General features: G+C 40.4%; 1 protein-coding gene across 4 annotated transcripts in view; it reads right to left on the reverse strand.

The window, feature by feature from the left end:
• Window positions 1-19714, reverse strand: part of LOC129777593 (adipokinetic hormone/corazonin-related peptide receptor variant I) — a 70282-nt gene that overhangs the window by 3606 nt on the left and 46962 nt on the right. For all 4 annotated transcript variants that reach the window (XM_055783962.1, XM_055783961.1, XM_055783963.1 and 1 more), the window contains exons 4-8: window positions 11598-11746; window positions 6941-7040; window positions 3894-4101; window positions 3706-3829; window positions 3511-3652 (exon numbers count right to left, since the gene is read on the reverse strand). In XM_055783962.1, coding sequence (XP_055639937.1) covers window positions 3511-3652; window positions 3706-3829; window positions 3894-4101; window positions 6941-7040; window positions 11598-11746 — 723 coding nt within the window. The remainder of the gene's footprint in view (window positions 1-3510; window positions 3653-3705; window positions 3830-3893; window positions 4102-6940; window positions 7041-11597; window positions 11747-19714) is intronic.

The following is a 19714-nucleotide window of genomic DNA, read 5'->3' on the forward strand; positions in this document are numbered from 1 at the left end:
CTTTTCAGGATCACAAAATTATCTTCAATCTAAAGAGTTTATTTTTTTTGTTATCACTCGATATCCCCATCTTGTTCGGCTAAACCTTTCTGTTCAGCGATTGCGTTTGCCACTCGCCACAGCTTTCACAGTTGGAAAATTTCTTCCCATCCAGCTTGTGACATATTGTACAGTAAATTACATTCAATGGCACGTCGCATTACCACCACTCAATGTCGGATTGGAGGTAATTTTAACCTGTAATTGAACATTTGCGATGACAGTGGTACAGTGTCGACTTTCAATGTGGGGTCATAATTTGGACCCCGAACTCTATGTTTACAAAAATGTCCAACTAAATATATCGCATCACAGGTCCGTCCAATTAGCTAAATGTCGAGATAAGTGTAAATTACTGTACTTTCAATCTAGAAGCGATTTAAGAATTGGTGAAAATCAATAACCTCAGAACAACTGCCAAATTCACATACTCATCAGATCCTGGCAAACAAATTATGAAAAAATCAATTTGTGTTTTATTATTATTTTGGATATTATTTTAGAAAGCATTGAACTGTATTTCGTAAACTCTTTTTTGAAAGGTTTAATGGCCCTGATAAGCGCCTTGTTTTATGGAATGGTTCCAATTTAGAAAACTTAGTACTCGTGGTTTTGGAAAAAAAAACATTTCGAACGCCCTCGATGCCGCCTTCTTCTGGATTTGCCACCAAAGCAGATTGTATAAAGAACAAACTTTTTTCTTCTGCTACCAGCTGCTGTTTTGCGATTGCGTTTGCCACTCGCCACTCGCTGCGACTGCCTGTTGTTGATGTTCACCGAAACGAATGTGTTCTGTTCCGAATGCGGGTTTTCTTATCGTCGCGAGCAGCTTTGCCAGCTAACTCGATCACTTCAGCGGCCGAAACTATATAACGCCGGCTAGGTGGACTGGTGCACTGGTACTAACGCGCTCGGCCTAGCTACCCTTGCGGGGAATTCCAGATCAACACGGTTCGAGCGGGATTTTGCCTTTCCCTTCACTTTTCCTCCTTTACCATGTCCAGACATGGCTGCTTGGGTTGGTTTGTTGATGTGTTGTGATGCGAACCGATGTGGTGTACGGTTTGAATGAGAATGATCGTTACGGAAAGAAGGAAGGTCTTGATTTATAGAGACTTTAAACTTTTGCAGTTCATTCGTCTCTAGCCTTGAGAAAGGCCCTTTGAAAACTCTATTCTACTCCAGCGCTACCACCTCCGCCCTCTTGCCTTGAGAAAGGCACTCGATCCCTCGCCGTCCAGCCCGTCCAGCAACGATGTTGTCCAGTCGGTGTCCACACAAAGAATGATCGTTACGGCAGCGGAGCGGGGATTTTTAAGCTGACTGGCTGGCTCGAGAATTACGCATGTGTGAGACTGCGACCAATGTTTCGTTCATTTTTTTTTCTGTTTCCTTTCCAATCGTGCTTCATTCTATTTCGCTGCTGCTCTGGTTGCCCGTTTTGGTCGGTACAATTTGAGGAGCACAAAATGGACCAATCAAAAATGGGCACATAGTGCATTTGGACAATGCTTGATATTTCACAATTATTTAATTGTTTATCTCAAGAAAAATGAAATGTTATTCGTTATGATAGATGCGTAGATATATTTCCTATCAATTGATGCGAAAACCTTTGCGATCTATTGAGAAATGCTCGAGTTATAAGCGTTAAAAATCTTGCATTTTTTCCTACTTTTGAGTGCCTAGATTTCTATTTCACCCCCTATATCTTCCGGTTAGACGTAGTCCTACGTCAAAACTATTTCTGGCTTAGTTTTGTCATTATTGTCGTAATCTCGCAATGTGACGTAAGCACCAGAGCGAAGAATTTCCAGTACGAAGGATTTCTTAAAATTGAATATATAATCAGCATACGTGTACACTACGGAAATATAATCTGTACGAAATGTGTACACTTGATGGAAAAACATTGCCATCGGTTTGATTTTTGAAAAATGCATTTTCATCTAATCTTCCTACAGTCGCGTATAGGTCTGACAGACCGAGCATCAATGAGATGGCTGGATTAAATGACTATTAAAACTAAATGAAGTTAAAGAAACAAATATTTTCTGGAGTTTTTTCACTCAATTATATCTTTTGTTATGTTAAGCTATGCCACCAACGCCAGTTTGTTGTGGAATCTCAATCGCATGTTTCCACAAACGATTGGCGTTCATCCATCAAAGTATGCGAGAATCTGTTTCCAATTTTTTTTCTCCGACGTGCCGCCGTTTAGCGAAGCATGAGAAGCATCAGGGTGAAAAGTTCTACACATTTTTCGACTTTGTAGCATGCTTCGAGCAGACTAATGTAGTTGAGAACCCGATTCTTTCCATAATGCCGTCCGAAATTATTCGATGTAAAGCTGTTTACGCGGGGATAATTCGATGATACAGTTTACGCGGGGATAATTTGAGTTTTGTTACAAGATGCGTTTCGATGGAGAATTCAGAAGAGTTCAGCTGTTTACCAAAACCGACATTTACCCTTCAATCAACACTCAGTTTCAATTCAACCGAAAGTGGAATTGAGCAGGCGAGGAAAATAAACATCGTCAAGAAACTCAGATCCATTGAAGATAAAAGACACTATTGGGAAATCCTTGCAGTCAACAATTAAAGTGATGAGTTTTAACTATTTAGTTAAAATATTTATGTGAAATATGTGATAACAACAATACCCTTCAATCTAAGATAAATTATACCTTTAAACTGACTTTGATTTAATGAATTTGAATATTTGACGAGATTTTTAAACAGAGATTCCAAATGCATGGTTTGCAGTACTAAGAGAAGATGGTAATTATAAGTGTATCATAGCATGGGGATTTTTCATTTTGCATGACAAGCTTTCCGAAAAAGTTATTTCTTACAAGAATGAATGCATGTGACTCTCATTATGCTAAACGTACATTACGGAATATGTTGTTGGGTGAAATTTACTGTCCAAGCTCGTTCATTCCATGCCATCAGATCAGATCAAAAATTACATCGCATCACAATCAACCTGATCATACGTCTCATCATAGTGGAATTAGCGCCTACGTCATCTCGCAGTGGAAATGTCGCTTACGCCACTCCGTTTTCAAGCTTTTACGTAGTCAGTTTTTCACATTTCTGCAAAATTTCGCAGTTTTTTGAAAGTATTTGATATTCTTTATCGATCTATTACAAAAAAAAAAAAAGAAACTGGTGCTTACGTCACTTTGCGAGAATATGGCGGATTAGACAATTGACATGAATTGAAATAATAAAAATGCACAAACATCGTAAAAATATAGATTGCCATCACTTAATATTTGTTTGAAGGTAGCATCTTGACAACAAACATGTCGATAACATAAAAAAAACAGTAAGAACGTTGCTACCTGTATGTATTAAATTCAAATAAAATATTTTATAGCGTGGATAATTTTGATTTAAGCAACGTTTTCAATTGAACTGTGTGAATAACATGTATTGGCATCTTATTTAAGATTATATCTACCGATTTTCGATCCCTGCGTAATTTAACGTTGTACACACCATACACTATAGGGTTCATGCAACTGTTTGTACAAGCAAAAAGAAATAAACCTTTCTGCACACGTTGGTCAACACTAGATGCTGACTGTCGATCTAGCCAATACCTAGAAGTGTACATATTTTATTCTCTAATTATTCATTATCTTTTTATATTTACCATATCGACATAACATAATATGGTGTCCAGCAGATTACAAAAACCATGACTATGGTAATTGTCATTTTCAATGTTTTGCGTTTAGCTCTACCCAAGACATCAATGCTGGATCTTCGAAATCCATCTGTAGAAGTTTGAAAATCATAATATATTATGCAATCTTATTATATAGCTCAGTAAATACCTACCGGAATTAGGCATGCGACTACGCCTGAAGATTTCCATGTAAATAGATGCGTAAGAACATACGATAGTGGAGAGTGGTAGTGCATACATAAATACCATGACTAGGATATTGTACACAATTTGGTGCTTTTCGTTCTTGAATGTATTGAATGTTACGCACTGTTCATACCATGTTACGTTAGGATGTGGTTCTACGTGGAATATTATTACCTGTAAATGAAGAAAAATGTGAAGTTTGATTCAACCCCTGTCGTATGCGTTTAGAATGTTAAGTTATTATGCTTGTTAAGGTTCACGTGGTGCGATTGTTTCAAAGTGTTTCTACCATCCAATAGAGCTGCAGTAATACACACGAGCAGCGAACACCTTTAATCGTGATGGGGGAGATGCAGAAACGGGTGATTGGCTGGTGGCCAATCAACGAATGCAGATTGTGCAGAATCTGCACTGCAGATTGGGAATGCACTTCTTCTACATCAGCATTATCAACGACCCAGCTCATGTGGGGCTAGCACCGATGACGATAACGAAGAAATTAATTCGAATTCGCTGCCCAATACATCGAAAACATCATCGGAAATTTGAACACTCAGATCGGTCAAAAGGAGGAGCTCAGACCGATAATTGATAGGTTTAGTGCTTATCCTAAATAACGAAACTAACGAAAATGGGCTAACACCTATCGCCTTCACTGCCTCCAAGATCATGGTCATACGTAGAACCTTCTTCCAGCACAGTCTCCAATATCGTTACACCAGAAGTGCATCACAACATACAGAAAAAAACATACCGACCACGTTTTGATCGGTGGTCGGCACTTCTCAGATATTAACAGCGTCAAAAATTATCGTTGCGCCAACGTTGAATCTGACCACACCTGGTGATTGTCAAACAGCATTCTAAACTATCAGTCGTCAATAGCATAAGACATCAGCGCTCATCACGGTGCTACTTAAGACAACTGCAGAAACGTTGCTGCATCATACACACAGCGTCTTCGCGAAAGATGCGTTCATCTTTTGAAGCCAAGATGAATTCAGTCAATTTTGACACACTGTCCTGAAGTAAAGCGTATTCCACTTTAAGCTTTCGGTATCTCTCGAAACATGGTCTGGGCTATACGGGAATTCTCGTCCGCTGTTTTCCAAATAGTGTTAAACTTGAGTAGCAACATGATGCCGAGCGTTGTTATGATGGAATATTATCGACTTGTGTCTGGGCGCATAATATCGACGATTTTCGGTAGTGACTGTGTCACCAAAAGGACCTTTATTTGTGCTGTTCGATCAACATTTCGGGCATGCAAAATCGTCGTTCATCATCTCTCGTCTTCAAATCGCGTGAAACATATTTTCATTGTTTTCGTATGTATTGTACGGTTTTGAGACATTTAGAAATAGATTTTCGAGTTACTTCGGATGATTCTGCAAGTTATGTTTGTGTTTGATATGAATCTTGATCGAGTAATGTCTCTAATTCTTCAACTTCAAACTTTTTCTGTTGATCCGGAAGCTTTTCGTCTCCAAATATGTATGGCCGCTAAAGCTAAATATGTATGGTAAGCTAAAGCGTCCTGACAGCCTGAAATCACTGAAATCAACACTCTTAAATCGTCCAAACATTTATTACGAAATCTATCCGATGGTGCAGAGTCACTATAAACTTCTATAAGCATTCGATGCGTTTTAGCTACACATTTCTTCCAATGGAAACAGAAAATAAAAATTTCCGCAAATGTTACTTATTGCAACGGAACTCGAAACTCGGGTTGTTTTTAGGATTGCTGTAGTATAGTAGTTCTCAGAGTTCCTGGATCTGTTCTGGTAATTTTCCACTACCTGATATAAAAATCATTAAAGTTGTTCTTCGATTTTTCGAACTGCAACCCGGTGAAGGTTTTTTTTTTTTTTTTTTTCCAAAATATATTTTTTATTAAGGCACATGTGGCGTTAGCCTGACGGGGCCGGGAGTCCAATATTTTGACAATTTTTGTCTTACAACTATGTTAGTAATATGTAACCGGTGAAGGTTGATATAATACATTATCATTGTCATCAAAGTTGTCTTTTAACATTATATTCTTATCAAAAGCATAAATAATAAACCACAGTTATCTATATCAACTAACAAGCAACAACAAGCAACTAACAAGGTCTCGACGAGTGCATGGTTCAAGGGATTGAATGTAGGTCGTGATTTCATTCGCGTGATATCTCGGCTTATGTCCAATCACTACAACCTAAACGCGCATCTCTATCGCATTGGGCTCGCAGCAAACAATCTTTGTGATTGTGGCGATGGCTACCACGACATCGAGCATGTTGTCTGGTCGTGTATCCGGTTCCATGCTACTCGCTCTCAGCTCTCTAGAGCACTGAGAGCACAAGGCAGACAATCGGATATCCCCGTCCGGGATATCTTAGGTAGCCGGGATCCTGATCTTCTGCTTCATCTATACCTGTTCCTCAGAAACACCGATGTCAACGTTTAATGATGTTTCCTTCGTTGTGTCCCCGTTTCATATCCCTCCTATCCGATCGATAAACTTTTACTTAGTCGCGGCAATACATGCACACACTCTTTACAGATGCACGGGCCGAAGGTTGTGCAGTCCACTGATTATTCAACAAGAGCCAAAGGTTGTACCGCTCATGACAACTCTACACGAGCTGATGATTGCGCCGGCTAGTGACCATTCTATCCTGGATTCCTCGAGTCGAGAAAGACGCACCACGCTAGATATGGGGTACATACTAGGGGGGCGTTGCTGATTAATGGTCAGCTGCATCCCAATAGGAAGTATCCCGTGTCGGGCACACGTACAGAGCATCGAAGACTGCGACATACCAATTATGAGAACACTTGTAATACTAACCTCGAGTCAACCGCGAGTAATCGGTTACATATTACTAACATAGTCTAAGCAAACATTGTCAAAATATTGAACTCCCGGCCCCGTTAGGCTGCCGCCATATGAGCCTTAATAAAATATATATTTTGGATAAAAAAAAAAAAAAACTAACAAGCATAGAATTATTTATTTATTTACCTGAGGGGCACTACATATGGATGATAATGTCCAAGCCATCATTATCATTATTCTACCTCTACTTTTGGAAAACTTCAATGGTTGCAGCACCGCAAAATACCTAAAAAGATAAATTAAAGTTCCTTGTGTATTAAGATTGTACTCGAAAAAAAAATGCAACACTTTCTTTTGTGTATAACTTGTTATTGCATGGATAAAAATCGATGAAATTTGACACTAGTTTAGAGTGCAATGTTCACGGAAAAGATTCGCAAAATTTCGTTACAATCTGTCAAGTGGTTATCGAGATCGAGACGGCTTCCAAACAAGAACTGCTTCGACAAAAAAAATATGGAGGCGGTCGTAATAAATCCAGGCCAGTTCTATATGTGGATCGCGAAATAGTTGGAAGTCGATAATTCCACCGTGTTTCGTAAATCGTGGTAAAATCGTTCAAGGAGACTCAAACGACCCAGCGGCGACTGGCTACTCGCTCTCAGCTCTCTAGAGCACTGAGAGCACAAGGCAGACAATCGGATATCCCCGTCCGGGATATCTTAGGTAGCCATGATCCTGATCTTCTGCTTCATCTATACCTGTTCCTCAGAAACGCCGATGTCAACGTTTAATGATGTTTCCTTCGTTGTGTCCCCGTTTCATATCCCTCCTATCCAAACGATAAACTTTTACTTAGTCGCGGCAATACATACACACACTCTTTACAGATGCACGGGCCGAAGGTTGTGCAGTCCACTGATTATTCAACAAGAGCCAAAGGTTGTACCGCTCATGACAACTCTACACGAGCTGATGATTGCGCCGGCTAGTGACCATTCTATCCTGGATTCCTCGAGTCGAGAAAGACGCACCACGCTAGATATGGGGTACAGACTAGGGGGGCGTTGCTGATTAATGGTCAGCTGCATCCCAATAGGAAGTATCCCGTGTCGGGCACACGTACAGAGCATCGAAGACTGCGACATACCAATTATGAGAACACTTGTAATACTAACCTCGAGTCAACCGCGAGTAATCGGTTACATATTACTAACATAGTTGTAAGCAAACATTGTCGAAATATTGAACTCCCGGCCCCGTTAGGCTGACGCCATATGAGCCTTAATAAAAAAAATATATATATTTTGGATAAAAAAAAAAACTTTGTGAGTAATTCTTGTTAATCGTGTGTATCCAAGCTGATAATTGTTTGTTTTCTTTTCCGTTTTCCGTACTAATTTAAGCTTCTGACAAATGTTCTCGTTAGTACTCAGAAGACTTTTTCGCGTTTTTTGGTTCTGTCGCATAAATTCGTGCAAGTAACGGCAGTAAAACCGGATTTATAAGTTGTCAGTTACTCAGTTGCGAGTAAACGTCATACGACCCGAAGAATTACGAAGGTACCCATATCTGCAAATGTGACATTTGATTTGTATGTGTGGGGCAAACGGGCGAGTTGCCAAAAAACTTTGAAGTAGCTCGGTTGCGAGTAGCCCCAAACATGCAAATTAAGTTTCAAATTTTATGGTATGGGTGCGTTTCCACTTCTTCGGATCGTTTGATGTTTACTCCAAACCGATTAACTAACAACGTATAAACCCGGCTTAACTGCTGGAAACTTTTTCAAGAGTCTTATGAGAGTGAACGGGATGTATGTACGCGTGAGTACATAAGAGAGAGAGAAAGTTTGGGAGAAAATTCATTCAATTTTGATGTGCTCTCGCCACTAGAGGGCAGTCAAGATCATTCACCATTTCAGTGTCTATTGGCAATCGCTTTTTTATCACTGTGGCGTGTGTTGTGTAAATTGAAGCAAAATAGAATCCTGCACTAGTAAAACAAGAAACGAGGCTGACGAAGGACGTGTTAAAAAATGGTTTATTTGATTTGTGATGAAGCTGCTGCTGTTTTGAAGACTCAATCTGAAATAAGAATATGAGTTGAAATATGCGTAAAAAATGGACAATCTTGTTGTCACATCCTGTGCTGAATTAGGAGTGAAAATTATTTGTTTGAAAGTTTGGAAGAGCGAGCTGCCGAGAATTGAGAGTTTCTCAAGTGTCGACAACTAGGAAAAATGTTGATGCACTCCAATTGATTAATGCTGATTTTTCTCGCAGATTTTGGTACTTCAAAACAGATGGAAGAATTTTCCAATTTTCTCCACCCCATTCAGTTTCGATGATGTACATACCGCTGAAAACATGCAGATGGAACTCATTGAAACGCAGTGTGATTTTCAGAAGCAGTGAAATTTGAAGGGAAGAAAAGTGGTAACACTGCAGTCGTGTAGCTCGATGTCCCCCTTCATTCTCACCAAGTTCATCAGTACTTGTTCGTACTAGCAACGATAAAGTTCGGTCTGTACGAGAAGCGTGTGCCAACTGTCACGTTATTCAAGTGCGGAAAAACGGCAAAGTAGATCTACGAACTGCACCCAGATTGAAGTGAATATGTTTGGAAATATGCAAAAAAAAAACTCCTAGACTGGTTAAAAAACGAGACTAGCAACAAACCTACCAGGCATCACCTCCTCAAATGATGTGTCATTCGCCAATCCATCGGATTATTCACATAGGGCCAAGTTGGAGAAGCGTGGCTGTGGATGTTCCCATTGGAATAACTAATCGTTGCAGAATTCTATCGAGAAGCTGCAGCGATTGGCGATAGGCCTTAGTGTTTTCGACTCTGCGTGAAGAAGAGATGGTCGAATAATTTTGCCAAAAATGTTAATTCTGGATAGTTTTATACCTTCAATGGAAGTTTTGGGTTTTTATTTCATTTTGTTCTAGAGTTATGCATTTTACATATATAGAACTGAATGTTTTTCAATTTAAAATAAAAAGTGATTCAAAAAAGGTACCAGATAAATACGTATATTTTACATTTATATATATTTTACATTTCATTTTGAAAAGTTGTGAGAAAAACCATGCACCATGTCAATACCTGACCACCACTGACATAAACTATAAAAAAAACAAATACGTTGAATAGAAGATTGATACGGGTCTATTATTTTGCGATAAGGAACAAAACTACCAATTTTCACGAAAATCTGAGAACCACTATATCGGTTTGGCATGGATTGGCAACGCGTAAATCTTCCACTTCCACGAATTTCAACAAACATGCATTCCTTAAATTTCCCGCATATGTATGTTACCTGACACCACCCTATATAATACAAATTTTGGTAAGCAAGGTTGATCGAGTTTTGTTTCTGAAATATCACAATCCGACATTCTAAAGGACAAAACTTTACACCCACATCCAGTCCAGATCTCAATCCTTTGCAGTGGCCGTCGCATCCGGGCGGAAGAGTTGATAAAGTCCCCCCCCCCAGAGAAGTAGAAACATACTTGTACACTTTATTCTAAGCATTCTACAATGTATGAATGTATCTTGTTGAAATTGTAACTGTTTGTATTGCAACGAAATATAATCAGAGTGGTCTTATAGAAGTTGGACAGAGTGTAGACAATTCTTCGACCACGTCGACCAAGCCCAATCTGCATTGCTTCGTTTTTCATACGGGTATACAAGTGCGGTACCGTCGCATGTGTTCTTTTAATTATGTCTACATTATCGGCGGGCCAGATAAACTAACTGAACTTGTTACACATCGTGCTCAACTTCAACATGTTGCTCTCCGCATAACACCTTCCAGCGCCACGTTGAGGAGCAGGCAGGAGAGTCCTTCGCCTTGTCGAAGTTCCCTGTGAGTTTCACACTATTACGACAGATCGCCTGTGATCTGCACACTACAGCGTACACCGTTCATCGTTGTCTCAATCAGTCTTGATTCTCCATAGCTGTCGTCGGTCGCTTGTATTGGGTTCTAACGTTGATGATATCTGAGAAGTGCAGACTATCGATCAAAACGAGGTCGATTTGCATTTCCGTTTGCTGAGGTGATTTTCAGGTGTATCGATATAGGAGGCTGTGGTGGAAGAAGGTGCTGCGTCTGACCAGGAAAGACTCGTGGGTTTTGCCGCAGCTCTGGTAGATGGTATAACCGCCTTGAAATGATTGCACCATCGAACCATTCCAGCACACCTCCTACAACGCTACGTTGTTGAAATTGCGGGCTCTCAATATTTCCGAAAGAGTTCGGGTACTCGCAAGAAACACGAGTCTTGTTGTCCTGTATCGAATTTCTTTGTGAATTTTCTTGTGCGTTTCAAATTTACGGATGGCTTGCAGTACATGCATAATCCCCCTGTCTCACCGGGGTCCATCGTACTCAGCTCTATTTAGAGCTCCACGCTGACACGAGAACAATGATCATCTGCCCTTGAAATGGAGATCAGACGCTGTTTTGAACCGCACCTACGAAGACGTAGCTGGAAAATTTAAAAAGCTTCCCTCGAAATCCTAGACTACCATGAACTCTAAACATTTCCCTTGTTGGTGGAGGAAATGAAGTTTACGCCGTCCTTCTTGAACACATGATGGCAAGCAAATTGATAGTACCAGTGCGACTTTTTCGGCCAGTCTAACGACCTGCCACAACCGCAAATCTTGCACTTCACATTCGTGCACAATGTCGGAGATTAAGACACGAATTATTACTGCTAAGGACCTTTATATTTAAAATTTTATTTTAATCACAATAATAGATAAAATAGTGCAGAACGGCAAGCAAATATAATATCATAAATAACAGTATATAACTTACCTATCTACAGATATGCATACAAGCACGAAACTTGATAAATACAGCCCAAATGTACGGAAAAATGCCATCAATCGACACATTATATCGCCCGCCATCCATCGTACTGTATATGCCCACGCAATTTCCAGTGGCATCATTAGGAATGTCACCTGTTGACAGAACGAAATAATGAAATATCAAAATAAGCGTTTTTGAGCAAGCAATACGAATATTTATACTAGTGAAAATTGTAACACTTTTGTCACAACTACTTCCACTACTTCCACTTCCACTACTACAATTTTAAATGATTAAACTTCATTCTATGTTTCATTAAATTGAAAAAAATATACACGTACAGTACAGACTCAGGCGACGAAAACGGGCTAACGATTGGAAACTCAGGACGTGGAATTGTCCTGTCTCAATTTCATATAAAGTGCTCGAGTGCCTTTCTCGGCTTCCCAGGAAGGCTGACCAGACTGATAAAGGCTACAATGGATAGAATACAGTGTTATGTGCGATTATCGGGAGGGTTATCTGATTCACACGTTTTAAGCATACTTAACAACTAAAATGACGCGAAAAAAAATTTATGACTCGTTTCGGGTGTTTCAAGTGTTGTATCGACCGATTTTAGAAGAACTTATTGTTACTCGGTGATATTTTGTGTTTTTCGGATCCTGGTAAGAATTTTTTATGTAAACAAAAAGTATATAAAGTTTTAATTCTTGAATTTTAGTTGCAGTCAACGAAAAATGGGTCGCGCGCACAATTGCACGGAAACATAGCGGATGGTCCAAGGCTGGCAGCAGCCTACTCGAAATCGCAGAGTAGTTGGGACGATCCAAAACCTTCGTTCTTAATGCCCTCCACGACCGCAAAAAAATCCGAATCGTCTGGACGCCCAAGGGAACGACCGCGAAGGATTACTCTGATGACATAAAGCGAGCCTCCAAGAAAAATCCCTTCAAGATCTCGAAAAATATCCGAGTCGAACTGAACTTGTCCGAGAGTTCCCGGACAGTTCAGCGGCGGCTCATGGAACAGGGGTTAGGCGGTAAAAGCCCCCGATGCTGACGCCGAAGCATCTGAAGACTCTGCTAAAGTTCGTGAAAGACCACTTCGATTGGATCGGTTCGGATCAAAATTTGTATCTCAAAGACAAGGCTAATATAATTATATTAGGCTGTCAAAAAAGTCCTGCGGTATTTTTTTTTTAATTTTCATTTGTTCATAAAATTAGGTACAATCATCTGTTTTAAGTCAAATATACGCCGTTTTGTTCGATGACTTGTTCCCAACGAGATGCCAACTTCATAATACCCCTGTTATAGAAGCTCGCTTCCTTATTGGCAAAAAACTCGGATAGCTAATTTTCACAGGCCTCTTTTGTGGCTAACTTCTGACTACCTAGCTCGTTCGCCATGGACAAAAACAGGAAGTGGGTTATATCTATGGTATAACCGCAAGGGTGACGTAGGACTATCGTTGATTTAGAGATCATTTGTTTGAAGTTGAATCTGAATTCATTCTGAATGAATGAATATTTGAGGGACTTCGAAAACGAGAGCGTTACGTTGGAGGCACAAGGGATTATGCATCCAATATTGTATACGGAAATATCCTACTGATGGGGAAGAATAATCTTCAGAAGCTATCCTGTTAATTGCTATTGATTGAAAAATCACAAAACCAAATGTATTTGGTCACAGTGTTACATGGATAGAAAACATTCAAATAAACTTTTTCACATGAATGTAATTTTAAATTCCCAGAGGAACTGGCAGATTATTTCCAGTAACGATTAGATATTTCCACATTTTCCTCGATGCTGGAAGCCCACCAGTGGTTAATGCTAACTCGATAACCATCTGTTAATATCACTTGATTGAAACATATTTGGTCACAGTGTTACATGGATAGAAAACATTCAAATACACTCTTTCACATGAATGTATTTTTAAATTCCCAGAGGAACTGGCAGATTATTTTCCGGATCTTTCTCGATGCTGAATGGCATAAAAAAGGAAAGAATTCCGCGCGTGTATGTGTGTGTGTAGCGGCTGCTTCGAGATCTTACCGGGGAACCGTTTGTGGCATCACTCTCCTCCTGATGGATTCCCTTCTGGCCTAAGGTGCACAAACAGGCTCTTGGTGACACCGTTCTTCCGCGCTTTCATGATAAACGAAGAGCTTCACCACAACAGCGACAACATGCTCCAATCGCTGTTCAATTTGAACTGAGTGGATTTCCGAGCGGCGCTCTCTTATATACCGATTGGTGATTTCAATAGCCTGTTTTGAAAGCAATTTTAAGACTATTGAAACAAGTTTTTGGATCAGAAAGTAACAAGTATAGAACGCGTAGACATTTTATCTTTCGAATGAAGTGTTTATCATACCATTTCGTTCAGTTGTTTAGGAGCTATTAACGCTCAAAATCTCGGTCTCCGGCGTAACGCTTTCGTTTTCGAAACTTTGATTTTACACCCCGGTATAGAAATGAAAGACGTAGTCCTACGTCAAAACAGGTGGTAGTCACTTGGTGCAAGGTCCGGACTATACGGCGGATGCAAAAGAACCTCCCATCCGAGCTCCCAGAGCTTCTGGCGCGTCACCAAAGAAGTGTGTGGCCTGGCGTTGTCTTGATGGAAGACAATGCGGCCTCTGTTTATCAAAGATGGCCTCTTCTTCATGAGTGCTACCTTCAAGCGGTCCAGTTGTTGGTAGTACAGGTCCGAATTGAGCGTTTGGCCATAGGGAAGCAGCTCATAATAGATTATTCCTTGACAATCCCAACAAACACACAGCAGAACTTTCCTGGCCGTTAATGAGGGCTTGGCCACCATCTGAGCCGCTTCAGCGGGCTTCGACCACGACCGTTTGCGCTTCACGTTGTCGTAAGTGACCCACTTTTCATCGCCAGTCACCATCCGCTCCAGAAACGGGTCGATTTTGTTACGATTCAGCAGCGATTCACATGCGTCGATACGGTCAAAGATGTTTTTTTGCGTCAACGTGTGTGGCACCCATACATCGAGCTTCTTTGTGAATCCAAGCTTCTTCAAATGGTTAATAACGGTTTGATGACTTATCCCCAGCTCTTGGCCGATGCTACGGCTGCTACTATGCCGGTCTTTCTCGGCTAATTCAGCGATTTTGTCGCAATTTTCGACGACAGGCCTTCCGGAGCGTGGCGCATCTTCGACGACCTCTACACCAGAACGAAAACGTTGAAACCATCGTTGTGCGGTGGAAATGGAAACTGTATCGGGTCCATAAACTGCACAAATTTTATTCGCAGCTTGAGATGCATTTTTGCCTTTGTCATAGTAGGGATTTTCTCTTTATTTTTCTCCATATTTGCGACACTATAACTCACGAACGATTTAACCAAACAAAACACTGTCAAGGACTATATTCTAGCGCCTTTCCTTTCCAACCTTTCCAACAAGCTATAGTATGGGGGTCTTCGTAGCCTAATTGGTTGCGTGTCCGCTACTAAGCGAACGATCATGAGCTAATAACTCAGTGCCCCTCAACTGACCATCTTTGTGTGTTATTCTAGCTACTACGTCCACGCAACAATCATCATGTGTCGGTAATCCCAGTCCCTTACCGCTCACATTACGATCTGCTGCATCGGTAATTGGTGCTAATTCTAACACAGCAATGGAAGCCTCATATCAGCAGTCCCGTTGTGAACAGTCCAACTGTGAACATTCGAACAATAGGAATATTCTAACGCCGAAAAAGCCGCATGTGTTGTGTATCGATAGAAATGGAATACTCGGCATGTGTTGTGTATCGATAGAATTGGAATATTCTTAGGCCTAAACAGCTACTGTGTTATACATAAAAAAAAAACAAATGTTTATCGATGGATAGGAATCTTAAGCCTAAATAATATACAACAATAGTTATCTTAACATAAAAATGTATACGAATAAATTCGGCTCTGTGACAGCTGAATTGCTAAATGAGCCTAATAAACGGATGGGATAAAAAAAAAGCTATAGTATGACTCGATACAATGAATACAACTAGAACTACGCGCTTACAACGACACCTCGCGGAAATACCGCAGGACTTTTTTGACAGCATAATATATTGGGGAAATCAGGGAAAACTCGACACCATGATGATTTCTACATATTTCCAAGACTTTTTATGTTTTTTCGACTTCAAATCTTTACAGAATTTCTCTTGAACTATATAGAATACAGAAAATATGTTTTTAGATAAAATAAATGGGAGTCCGGGTAAGATCGATATCCTGTCGGTGTAAAACCGGCACCTTTAGAGCAACGAATGAAAACTAGTTACAATAAATTCGATGTAATTCGAGGTTATCCATATACACTTTAGCACGATTACGACGGCGCTGTAATACATGCTTCTCGTCCACTGGCGGCTGTGCTTAATGCTTTTCGCTCTATCGGACATGGTTTGGCATTCGTTTGTTGTTATATGCTACGAATCATGACCCAATAACGATAAGACAGTCTAGTGCGAGCCACCGGTGAACGTGTTTAGAGGGGAGAAGGAGGAGAGTTGCAAATTATTCATGATTGTACTGTTCAGACTTTGAATGATAATAAAGCAAATAAATTCATGTATTTCGACATGAAAACTTTAAGCATTTCCAATTTCCCATACATTTGTTCTGTCCATTTGTGTGCTTTCCCGAACAGAGCTGTCAATAACGAGCAACTTATCGACGAGCAACGAAGGGGAAATAGTAGGATTCAAAGTCTCCGTGAACAAAGGAAAAGAAAAAGAATGAAGGGGAATACTTGCCTAGAGTATAAACAGTGGATCTCGCTGAGGCAAACTTTCATTCGGCATCAGACTGTTGGGCAATCCAGTTCACTTTGCTTTCGCTGCGCTTCGATCCAAGATTGGACCCCACCAGTGGTAATTCAACTTGGATATCGTAGTGTGGTTTTTCCAGTTCGTTTTTCGTGTTATTCGTATCGTGTGTTTTTCTTTCCGCGTTATAAATTGGACGCTTCGCGTAGTATGTGATGAGCAAGAAGAAGAGGAAGGCTGGCTCGAGCCCTGCAAAAAAAAGCGTCATACAATGATGTACGCGATGTTGGTGCAGTGAAAAGCGCTCGCACTGAACCGAGCCTTCGCGAGTGTGACACCGCATCGAAAAACGGCGACTTTGGCGCGTCGGTCGAAAATGTAAACGCCATTACCCAGGTAGCAATCAGATTCAAGCTCCCCCCGCTGGTGGTGAAGGCGGTCGCTCTTGACAAACTCATCAGCGAATTCGCATCGATGGGTGTTACAGCAGAGAACAAGCTGTGTGGCATAATTCAGTCTTTTTCCAAGCTGTTAACATTGTTTGTTTTCCGTCATCATAAGGGCTTCGTTGGTGCCTTTGACATTGCATGAATGCATTAAACTGACGTTATGGCGAAGCAGGTATTAAGGTTGTGCGCCAAAAAATCCATTGGGGATTATCAAGCATCTTGAATGTCGTACTTGAATTTTATAAGTTATTTGGGTTCGCGTGCCAGCCGTAAAACTGCCTTCAATTAGGATTACATTTGCGCTAATCTTGCTACTGTTTCCGAGGTTGTTGATATTAACTAAAAGAGTTCATTGCGTTAGTTTAGTCACCAAGAAAGTAAATGTCGTTCTGGAATTTTGTATGTGATTAGGTTTCGCTTGCCAGTAGCAAAACTTCTTCCACTATGGCTGCGTGACAGCTGCGCTTATCTCGAGCATGAGAAAGTAATGCAACCTTATCCGAGGCCTGTAATATTAACAGGAGCGTTTTTTTTTTGAGAATAGCGCAAAATGAGGAGAAGTGTTTATATTCCAATAGTTTCAAGCCACTAATGTATGGCTATGTATGGATGCTATGGCGAACGCTTGTTTGGCGCTTGGTTTACGTTGTACGAACGATGCCTAAAGGTGCAATTCCACTGAGGCAATACTAAATAACATGTAGCATGATATTTGATCAAGGATGGAAAACAAGGGAGCATGATGAGATTTACGATTAATCGCAAACTGTACAGATCGTAATCTGTGCAAAATGCGACGAACTATTAATCCTCTCCCATCATAACCAAATGATTTTCTCTTGGTAACTCTGAGTTGACCGAAGCATTGCTAGACTGAAACTAGTCCGAATAATTGAGTTACTCTCCTTCCTCGCTCTGTTTATAACTCCTAACAAGAATTTGCTCCATGGGAATGAGTATCTCTATGACGTACGCTTTACGATTCTCGCTCTCGTCCGGGCGTTCAATTTTTCTCTCCGAGCGCGTTTACTTCGATGAAATTATGTTAGGAAAAAACGCGTTACAGCAGATAGGACGACATTAATGTTTAATGTTCCACAGAGGATTTCTCAGATGGTGTTTAAATTCATCTACAAGAGACTACAAACAGTAATCCCCCTCAAATCACTACTTTTATGAGTTAATGTAAATGCGTTATTGGCCAAGGCTATTACGACATCGAACACGTAGTCTTGCGAGATATATTTTTCCGCCAGCCCAAATACAGAACACTCCTTTCGGGCCCGAGTAAACTTGTGGCTAGAAAAGACCTTAATTACCTTGAATTAATCAAAAACATAAATTAGCGCAAATATTTCAACATGTGTTTTTTGTGTAAGCACGTAAATATTTACTCATAAAATTTTAGGATTGTGGAACTCTACATAATTTATATGCAGATAGACTATCCACAATTTGTGGGGGGAGTACTCATACAACTCAAATAGGTAATGATTATCTGCTATCACAAAGCTGTGAAATTTTTTGACGTTTTGTTTTACTTCTGATTCATTAAAAAAAGCTTTATTTTAAAATGTTTTCTTATCCTGAGACTGGCTCACCATATTGCACTGCTACTAAAACCGTAGGCTAACCTCAAGGATATTTTGACGTAGGACTACGTCTAACCGGAAGATATAGGGGGTGAAATGAAAATCTAGGCACTGAACAAGTAGGAAAAAATGCAAGATTTGGAACGCTTATAACTCGAGCATTTCTCAATAGATCGCAAAGATTTTTGCATCAATTGATAGGAAATATATCTACGCATCTATCATAACGAATAACATTTCATTTTTCTTGAGATAAATAATTGAATAATTGTGAAATATCAAGCATTGTCCAAATGCACTTTGTGCCCATTTTTGATTGGTACATTTTGTGCTCCTCAAATCGTACCGACCAAAACGGGCAACCAGAGCAGCAGCGAAATACAACGAGGCACGATTGGAAAGGAAAAAGAAAAAAAAAGAAGAAACATTGGTTGCAGTCTCACGCATGCGTAATTCTCGAGCCAGCTAGTCAGCTTAAAAATCCCCGCTCCGCTGCGGTAACGCTCATTCTCATCCAAACCGTACACCACATCGTTTCGCATCACATCACATCAACAAACCAACACAAGCAGCCATGGTTGGTTATGGCTAAGGAGGAAAAGTGAAGGAAAAGGTAAAATCCCGCTCGAAACGTGTTTGTCTGGAGTTCCCCGCAAGGGTAGCTAGGCCGAGCGCGTTAGTGCAGCAGTGCACCAGTCCACCTAGCCGGCGTTATATAGTTTCGGCCGCCGAAGTGACCGAGTTAGCTGGCAAATCGGCTCGCGACGATAAGAAAACCCGCATTCGGAACAGAACACATTCGGTTCGGTGGACATCAAGACAACAGGCAGTTGCAGCGAGTGGCGAGTGGCAAACGCAATCGCAAAACGGCAGCTGGTAGCAGAAGAAAAAAGTTTGTTCTTTATACAAACTGCTTTGGTGGCAAATCCAGAACAAGGCGGCATCGAGGGCGTTCGAAATGGTAATAATAATAAAACACAAATTGATTTTTTCATAATTTGTTTGCCAAGATCTGATGAGTATGTGAATTTGGCAGTTGTTCTGAGCTTATTGATAGTTGGGGACTTTCCTGATTATTCAATTTTCACCAATTCTTAAATTGTTTCCAGATTGAAAGTACAGTAATTTACAATTAGTTTGACATTTAGCTAATTGGACGGACATGTAATGCGACATATTTAGTTGGACATTTTTGTAAACATAGAGTTCGGGGTCCAAATTATGACCCCACATAGAAAGTCGACACTGTACCACTGTCATCGCAAATGTTCAATTACAGGTT

Source organism: Toxorhynchites rutilus, chromosome 3 (assembly GCF_029784135.1).
Source record: "Toxorhynchites rutilus septentrionalis strain SRP chromosome 3, ASM2978413v1, whole genome shotgun sequence".
Taxonomy (NCBI): Eukaryota; Metazoa; Arthropoda; class Insecta; order Diptera; family Culicidae; genus Toxorhynchites; species Toxorhynchites rutilus.